Source organism: Myxocyprinus asiaticus, chromosome 8 (assembly GCF_019703515.2).
Source record: "Myxocyprinus asiaticus isolate MX2 ecotype Aquarium Trade chromosome 8, UBuf_Myxa_2, whole genome shotgun sequence".
Classification (NCBI taxonomy): Eukaryota; Metazoa; Chordata; class Actinopteri; order Cypriniformes; family Catostomidae; genus Myxocyprinus; species Myxocyprinus asiaticus.
This window is the reverse complement of record NC_059351.1, coordinates 52502098-52512077: the sequence shown is the minus strand read 5'-3', so window position 1 is coordinate 52512077 and position 9980 is coordinate 52502098. Positions and strand designations below refer to the sequence as shown.

At 38.7% G+C, this 9980-nt stretch overlaps 1 protein-coding gene across 1 annotated transcript; it reads right to left on the bottom strand.

Annotated features, from left to right (window-relative positions):
* Positions 1–226: 226 nt before the first annotated feature.
* LOC127444710 (golgin subfamily A member 6-like protein 22) lies at positions 227–9362 on the bottom strand. The gene is made up of 4 exons (XM_051704257.1): positions 9296–9362; positions 3603–4283; positions 2533–3453; positions 227–2031 (listed from the first exon to the last, which is right to left on the bottom strand). Exons 1-4 carry the CDS (start codon positions 9312–9314, stop codon positions 1187–1189), a joined length of 2466 nt encoding a protein of 821 aa, XP_051560217.1. The 5' UTR covers positions 9315–9362; the 3' UTR covers positions 227–1186.
* Positions 9363–9980: the final 618 nt, after the last annotated feature.

The window sequence follows — 9980 nt, the reverse complement described above, 5'->3', positions numbered from 1 at the left end:
CCGCTGTTCAAATGCACTTTGGATCGCATCATTTATATGTATAAATGTTTTCCATCTGAAAGGACTAAATATTAGATGAAACAAATGACAATAAAATGCAAAGTAATCTCTTCAGTAATCAAAATACTTTTTAAATGTAACTGTATTCTAATTACGAATGATTTAAATTGTAACTGTAGTGGAATACAGTTACTTATATTTTGTATTTTAAATACGTAATCCCGTTACATGTATTCCGTTACTCCCCAATCACAGATCACAGATCACGTGTTCGTTTTTTTGTTTTTTTAGCAAAAATGAATCAAGCTCCGATATAGTGATTTAATGTGGAATGTGTCATTTTGTTGACACAAGCTTCGCTGCTTCGGTGTCAAACGTCATATCACTACTGCTTGGATGAAATGCTATTTCTTTAGACTCAAACTCTTTCAGTCAAGTTATTTTAAAGGTTGAATATGAATATAATTTACTATGTTTTTAATAGGAATACTTATATACTGTAGTGGTGAATTGCCTGTTTCTGGTTGAATATTTTGTCAGTAGTTGTGATTTAGTTAAATAAGAGTTTTATTATACCATTCAAGGACAGTCTTATTGACTTACTGCTCCTTCTCTCCCAGCTGGTCTGTGAGTTCTTTCTCACTGTCCTGTTTCTTTCCCTTCTTCTGATGCAGAGGACTGCTCCTAAATTATGTTTTTTATTTACGCTGATATTTTAAATTGTCTTTTGACTTGATGATTGTAATAAAACTGCTTGTAAAAATGATCAACTCACTTTACAGTGTGTTGCCATTTACTTACCCACTATGTTATATACTATTTTAAAATGTACTATTTAATAAAGTTTTTATATAATACAAAGCAGTAGTATACTAATTTATACATTTTGCCCAGACAGGACATGTGGTTTGGAAAAAAACATATATATGCATACAGAGTATGTCAGTATATGTCTCTGCTTAAGTGTACACGTCAGTGAGAAGAAACAAATGTAATGTTAGCTAAGGTTAACTGAATATTTATTCAATTTTTAATGTCTATCATGCAAATGCCTCCATACACCCCCAGCTGTGTGTTGCCATGAAACAAATATTGCACTTAGATGTATAGCTCTCAGAATAATTGGATTAAATGTACCAGACGGTTGTAGCATGTAGCACCTTACAAAAATAGGGCCCCAAGACTGCTATTTAGTCATCTCATCTAGCTTTCTCCTTACTGCTGCTGCTGCTGCGTTGGCTATCATTTTCATTGCTGCTTTGCTTATGTCTGATTGTAAAAATGTAGCTGTTGCTCCTACTACTTCTGCTCCTACAGCTGCTCCTCCTGCTGCTACAACGGCTGCACCTCCTGCTGCTGCTCCTCCTAATGCTACTAGCGCAATTTTACCAACGTTTGTTGCTTTTTGTTTGAAATTCTCCCATTCAATAGTTTTCTGGGCTTCTTCATACATCTCATTGGTGTAGTGCGTTCCTCCATTTCTCTCCACCATTTTGTCAATTTTCATCAGCAGTTCTGTGACCTGATCTCGGTTTTCTTTGTCCACATTGTTGAGTGAGTGACATCCGCCACCACAGCTGTTAACCAGTGATTGGAGATTTTCACTTTCTTTAAGAAACACAGACATATCTCTATCCCCCAGGTGTTCGGTATGAGTGAACAGAATGATGGTGTAGTTCACAGCAGTTTCTCCAAAGTTCTTCTGAATCCATTTCACTGTGTTCTTCTCTTCATCTGTGAATCTCACATCCGCTCTGACCACCAGTAGGAATGCATGAGGACCAGGAGCAGACATGCAGACACACTTCACTATTTCATCCTTTACCTGCTCTTCAGGCTTTGATGTATCAAAAACCCCTGGAGTGTCGATGACTGAGATGGTCCTATCAGCTTGCACTTTACTGAATGCTTCACAGGATTTAGTGAGGGACTCAGCTGAAGAAGAAGATTCAAATAAGTCTCTGCCCAGGATGGTGTTTCCTGTTGCACTCTTTCCTGTTCCTGTCTTACCCAGCAGCACAATCCTCAGATCTGATAACAATAGGAAGATATGCAACAATTTTGCAGTACATTTATTTTTAAGTTCAAAGACACCCTAAATGTACCTTCACAAGATTTTCGACATTTTCAGGCAAATTAACTAAACAGTTGCGGCAGTTTAGCGTGTGGTATTTAAGCACAAAAACCAATAAGCTGCATCCTCCACTTCATAGCGGCAACAATCGGACCGCAAGATAAGAATTGTGCATTCACTAGCATTTTGTAGGTGTGTTTGCGCCACTGCCTGACCTGCATAATTCCTTTACTGAACCTGGCTCTAAACCAGCATGCAAATAACCGGCGCTTTTACTGGCTACAATTCATTCTTAGTGAATTCATCCCTTTGTATTTTTTACACAGTGTGATTGTGATACTACTGTACAGTGTCGCAATTTTGAAGAAGTCAAAAATATTTTAACATGTTGTATAATATAGACCAAGCATAAGCTGCTCACTATACATGTATACTGTATCTGTATCTATAATGATTACCTTGTTTAGTTCTTTTCTCCCTCTCCAAAATCAATCCTTCTAGTTCTTTTTCTCTTTGACGTCCCTCAGTGTGTTGAGATTTTCTTTCTGGTTGGTACAGTCTGTCTTTCTCAAATTTCTCTCTTCTTCTTTGAAATCCATTCCACCCTTCCTCTTTACTGACCTCCTCTTGCCTCCAGTCCTCTGCTCTGTTCTTCTTCACTTCTTTTTCTTGCCAATTTATGTCCCTCTCTAGGTTTATTGCCTTCTCCTGCTCTCTTCTTTCTTTCTCTTTTCGACATTTCTTCCTATCCTCCTCTTTTCTCATCCTCTCCTCCTCTCTGATCTTCATGAAGATCTCTATAGTGTAATGTTCTCTTCTGTTCTTCCTCACTACTTCATCTATGTTCTTCAAAAGGCTTAATATCTGGCTCCTATCTCGCTTGTTTTTATGAATTAACAAATGATATTTTGCTTCACAGTAGCTTAGAAGTTCTCTGGTTTTTCTATCTAGCCTAAATTCAGTCCATTCTCTATTGGACATTTCCTGTCTTTGAGTAAACAACACCACTGTGAATCTGGAAGCTTGTGGTCCAAAGTTCTCCTGAATTTTTTGTACAATCTTCTTGACATCCTCTATGATTCTGTCCAGTCTGATAATGAGCAGGAAGACATGAGGACCAGGATGAGCGAGAGAAAGACTCATCATCATTTCATTCTGCAGCTCTTCAACAGTCAGTTCAGTGTTGTTGAATCCTGGAGTGTCAATCACTGAGATGTTTTTGTCTTCTACTCGTCCTCTCTGTAGTTCACTCACTAGTGTACTGCTCTCTTTAAACACCTCTCTGCCCAGTATTGCATTTCCTGTTGCACTCTTTCCAACACCAGAGGCTCCCAGCAGCACAATCCTCAACTCAGACGAATGAATTGGAATGTCATATTCTGCAGAAAGATGCGGAAATTGACAAAAATGAATGAATATAACATGAAATACTAAAAAAAAACAAAAAACATTAGGACATTTTTGTTAAAAGACCAACATTATTCTTACATTTAAAAAATAATTTGTGAAAATTATTAACACTGCTCACGTTTTTCCTTAACATTCTCTTGTGTTTCCCCGATCAACATGTGTCTTTTTATCAACTCTTCTCGTTTCTTTCTCTTTCTATCTTCTCTGAGTTCATTCTGAGTCTTTAGGTAGATCTCATTGTTGTAATGTTCTCCTTTATTGTTCCACACCATTTCATCAATATTCTGCAACAGCTTTATGATCTGATTTGTACCGCATTCATTTTTGCTGTTTATCACATGATATCTTCCTTTAAAATAGTTCAGCAATTCTTTTGTTTTTTCATCCTCAATAAATCGCTTAAACTCTCTTCTGGACATATTTTCCCGTCCGATAAACAGCACCATGGTGAACGTCAAATATTCTTCTCCAAAGTTCTCCTGAATCTTTTGTACAATCTTCTCCACATTCTCAGTGAATCTGTCCAGTCTGATGATGAGCAGGAAGACATGAGGACCAGGATGAGAAAGAGAGAGACTCTTCATCATTTCATTCTGCAGCTCTTCATCAGTCAGTTTAGTGTTGTTGAATCCTGGAGTATTGATCACTGAGATGTTTCTGTCTTCTACTGTTCCTCTCTGTAGTTCACTCACTGGTGTGTTGCTCTCTTTAAATACTTTTCTGCCCAGAATTGCATTTCCTGTTGCACTCTTTCCAACACCAGAGACTCCCAGCAGCACAATCCTCAACTCATCAGGCTCTGTGAAATTAATACAGTAGATATCATTATAAATTTTTTATTAGCTTTGTTCTTTGTTTACTTATACTTCTATGACTCCAACTTGCCTGATTTTTAGCTGAGTGTATGATTTTTATGTCTTATTTTGAAAATTATTCCTTGCTATCTTGTCAGGTCTACTTGCCCACTCACATTTTGAAAGAAAGCTTTATCCTTAGTTTGTATACCTAACATGATCTGACCACATGTTGTATGTAGCATGGCCTCTTGGTATATTGACCTGTTTCAGTGACATCACTTTTTGCTTGCAGAGACTGTATTTGTGGCCATCAGTGGGAGGAAACAATCTGTAATCAACTAAAACAATCAACTGCAGTGTGCTTTCTGCTATTTGCTCAGTACATATTCTAAGCAGTGCAAATGTGCTGTGCTTCTAAGCAACCCACAACACCAAATGTGGTTAATAAATAAAGCATTTAATTTCCCTTCACATAGCAAAACATTGATTATCTTTGCAGGGGCATTGCACAAACAATGATCGCCCTTATCATAAGGCTCAACACAAAATGCTGTTTATCCTTTTGCAAGGGTATTGCACAAACAATGCCACCCTTATTGTAGGGTCTGATGGTTTGGGCAAGTATCTGAACGCTGAAGTGTAGGACGGAGCTTACGCAAAATGAACTAATTATCTCTACATCCATATTAATTCCAATCACCCCAAGGCTTTTAGGAAAGTGTATGCAGGTCTGAAGTCAGCACACTTATTAAAAAAATAACTTTTGTAGACATTTAGATTTATCTATTTTACATCATGTACGCCGGCGAGTATGATGTGTTATCATCCAGTACACACACCTATCGGTACATAATCTTAAGCATCTCTCATTCAGAATTTACAAATGTATCTGGTCTTATTTGGTCACAGTATTACAAAGCATCATTATATTGACATTATATTGCTTTTTATTTATTTCAGTGTGTTACAATTATGATATACCTTCATACAGTCTGGATGTTATGAATTTAACATTGTCCTATGTGTTTTTAATGTGCTACTTTAATTGTATCTGACTCAATTATTTTATACATTTAGTTGACACATACCTGTCTGAATAAAAACCAAGTGTTTTACCACTGCTCTCCCATCGCTGCTTGACTTTGGTGAAATGAGCCTGTGTCACCTGAATGATATAACTTTAGTGAAATAAAAAAGAAAATTTTGGCTCTGGTACGTAAACAGCAGTTTAACATTTTCATGATTTATAAATATAAACAAATATTTCGCCAACTTTGGTTGCATCCCACAGCGCAGCACACAGAAGATATGTGGAATTTCGGTCACAAACACGGCGATGCAGTCTTACAGTGACCTTATTCTTGGGAGCCAGAATTTTTGTATGACCCCAAAATTTATTTGTCTTAAAATACACAATATTTAAGATGTAGTTCATCCAAAAATAAGGAAGGACTTAAATTGTGGTCTCTTCTCACCTAAAACTGATTGTACTGCTTAAGAAGTTTAAACCACTGCAGTCTTATGGATTACTTTAAAGAAATAGTTCACCCAAAAATTAAAATTCTCATAATTTACCCTCATGCAAACCCAGATGTGCATGACTTTCTTTCTTCTGTTGTACCCAAACGCACATTTTTAGTAGAATATTTACACTCTGTTGGTCCATATAATGCAAGTCAACAGGGTCCAAAACTTTGGGTGAGAAACAAATCAATATTTAAGTCCTTTTTACTATAAGTCTCCACTTTCACTTTCCTAAGCGCTCTGCTCTCCTAAGAGTTCTTCCTTTGTTTTTGGCAATTCACATTCTTTGTACATATCGCCATGTTCTTGGTAGGGAGGATAATTTATAGTAAAAAAAGGACTTACAACACAACTCTAGACAGGCTCGCTCAGCACTATGTTTCATGCATTTCAACTTCATGCTGCCTTATTGCCCGGGCTCTGAAAACATCAAGCCAGACTCCCTATCTTGATGTTTTGAGGTTGAGACCTCTACTGCCCCACCAGATACCATTCTAATAGCCACTCGCATGGTGGGCATGGTATCCAGGGAGGTGGAGGCTGAAGTCCATGCGCCCCCCGCCACGTGCCCAGTGGGCCAGTTATTTGTTCCGCGATCTGCCCGGACACACTTCATACAGTGGGGTCACTCATCCAACTTCGCTTGTCATCCAGGGGCAACTCGCACTCAGACATTCATTAGACAGTGATTCTGGTGGCCATCATTAGCGCAGGACATATGTCAATTCGTAGCCACTTGCCCCATTTGTTTGACTAATAAGACGTCCTGTGAACCCCCAGCAGGGCTCCTCCAACTGCTGCCTGTCCCTTTGAGACCCTGGTCACACATCGCCATGGATTTCGTAACTGGTCTACCCCTCCCATGGCAACACAGTCGTTTTGACTGTAGTGGACCGGTTCTCGAAGGCAGCTCATTTTTTCCCCTCCACAAATTACCTTCAGTGAGGGAGACAGCGGTAGTAGTCAGTAACCACGTCTTCTGCATCCATGGCCTCCAGGTCAATGTGGTTTCTGACAGAGGCCCCCAATTTGTGTCATGTTTTTGTGCAGAATTCTCTCGACAGCTGGGTGCTACAGTGAGTTTGTCCTCTGGGTTTCATCCCCAGACAAATGGGCAAGCTCAGTGGCTGAATCAGGACCTGGAAAAGGCTCTGCGCTGTGTGGCTTCCCACAATCTGTCTTCTTGGAGCGATCATTTAGTCTGAGTCGAGTACGACCACAACTCCTTGCAGTCGTCATCTACGGGGTTATCACCCTTCCAGTGCAGCCTCAGTTATCAGCCCCCTTTATTCCCCAAACAAGAACCCAACGTCCAAGTTCCGTCTGCCCACGCATTTATGCAGAGGTGCTGATGCACCTGGAAAGCCCCCAGAGAAGCCCTCATATGGACTGGCACTCGCGTTAAGAGGTCGGCAGACCGGCACCGGTCTAAGGTACCTGCATATGTGTGCAGGCTGAAGGTTTGGCTGTCCTCTAAGGACATCCTACTCTGACTCCCCTCACGTAAGCTGGGTCCCAAGTTTATCAGGCCATTTCCCATCGCCAAGGTCATTAGTCCAGTTGAATGAGTCCAGTCCAGAACAGTGTTGTTCTGAATGTAATTCACTGTCATGACTCCAGTAAGTTTGTTGGTTTGATTTGTATGTTTTGTCATTTTCTCATCCTCATGTCTCATAGGCATGGCCGGCATGCATGATCTGCGTTTCCATGGGAGCACTGATTGTTCTCGGGGGGAACGCTGATCATGTCACTGAATAACGTGCCAAACAACACCTGTTCTCCTCTAATTCACTCCCTTCTTTAGACTGTCGTGTTCTCAGTTTCTTTGCTAGATTGTTGTTTGATGTTGAGTACTAACCTCACTCTCCCTGTCTAGTTGTTCCTGTCCTGTTGGTTGCCCACATGTCAATGGAGGTTTCTATGAGTCTGTTCCTGACTTCCACAATGCACACACTCATCCTACGAACACACTCTTCACAGATTGCCCCTTGCGTGGCCACAGTGAGCACGCTTATTGGAGATTGCTTCCCGCTGCGGCAGCCGGTGCCGGGATCTTTGACATTCCATAGCCCAGTGACTGCACTTATTTGTTCTTAATAAATCCTTTGAACGTTTCCTCTGCTCTTAGGTCTGTTTGTTCCCACTATCTCTCATTACAGACATCATTAAGCAATCTGAACATGTGCAAAGGTGAACGTGATTTGAGAGCTATGGCAAAAAGGGAAGATTAAAGGAATATTTCGGGTTCAGTACAAGTTAAACTCAATCGAGAGCATCTGTAGCATAATGCTGTTTACCACAAAAATCTATTTTGACTTGTCCATCCTTTTCTTGAAAAAATCCTGGTTACAGTGAGGCACTTACAATGAAAGTCAAAGGGGCAAATTTTTAGAGAGTTTAAAGGCAGAAACAAGCTAATAATATTATAAAAACTTTTACTGATTGGCCCCATTCACTTCCATTTTAAGAGCCTCACAAACCCAGATTCAAAATTATTTTTTGATGGTAATCAGCATTATGCCACAATGCTGTCTTAACTTGTATTGAATATTTCTTTAACAGTTAATAAAGGTAATAATTTAATTAGCTTAATAAATTAAACCAGTTTTTCACTTAAAGCTGTCCTATGACCAGAAGATTTGAAAAATAGTGCATAAGGCATATAAATTACTTTTATGATACCTTTATGGAGTTTTTTTTTTTTTGGGGGGGGGTTGGGGGTTTGCAGCTTAACACCTCCTGGTCACTGTCTGCTCTCGCATGGGAAAAAGCACAACCGCAAGAGCCTATCCCTTTAAGAAAATACCTGTAAAATAAACAATGTCATGACACATTGGAAACTTAATTTGCATACTCTGTTTCAAAAAAAAGAAAAAAAAAAGGAGGAGGAACCAACCAACTCTTATATATCCTTGTTAAAAGCAAAAACATTAATAGTGTCAATGTGTTGGTACTGAATTAATTTAATGATGATGTTATATTATTAGTGAGGGACAAACAGGGTGATAAAACATTATTTCATTAGTGCACTGTGGTCAACATAGGTGTTTCTCACAGGTGTTGACATTAACTATTGTGAGAGAGCTGCATTGTGAGTAGCTAAAAGGTGTTGTCACAGACACAGTACGTCTTTTGTATATAAATGGTTGTTCAAGCTTGACAGATTACCATTACATTGGCAGCGTCATAATGTATTTACTGCAACATCAAGATATTCTGTACTTTTATACAAATGTTATAATGGAGTGAAGTTAAACTCATGTATATTTAGAATTTCATGGAAGAGATTTTTATTCAAAGCTGTAACACAACCACTAGATACAGTACTATGTAGATGTCCAAATTCACTCTTTTTCCTTTTATTTTTACTCAAATACCAGAAAAAAAAAAAAAAAAAAAATGAATCAGAATGAAACATAATATCATTATCAGTATTCTATGAAACTAGATGTAGTCTGTGAATACTGTAGGTAAATAAATGTTAACTGACCTTTATATCCTGATGCCATTCTTACTTGCAGTTCTGCAGTTTGTTTTTGTCATACAGAGTTTCTCAGTCTGTTCTGTGTAAATTGAATAATAGAAAATGTGTGTAAGCTTTCTGTTTCCTCCCAACAGCAGCACCACCCATTAAGTATATTAGTCATGCGCAGTTTATGGTAGTACCACAAGCCTAGTTTTGTTTGGTCTAGTAGGCTACTCAGCTTGCAATAACAAACTGAAATCCCACCCACAATACAGTCTTCAACAGATTTGTATACTTAAAATTGGAATACATTAATGTGTCATGTTTATGTGTTTTGTTCATGTTTTGTGTTCATGTCTTCTATTTTGAAAGTTTATACCTGTTTCATTGCCATGTCATGTGATCTGTTCCCTCATGCGATCCTCTCTTGCTCCATGTGTTTTGTTCTCATTGGCTTGTGTTCATGAGTCTTGTTAGCTTGTTATTAGTTCATGAGTCTTGTGATTGGTTGTCTTATTTACTTGTTACCCATATCCGTGTATTTAAATCCTCATGTCTGCCATTGTCCTTTGTCAGGTATTGTTAATGTAACGTTGTTTGGTAGTCAAGTCAAGTCAAGTCAAGTCAAGTCAAATTTCGTCAAGTCTAGTCAAGTTCATGCTTATGTTTCACATTTGAATGCCACTGTAAATAAACTGCACTTGAGTTC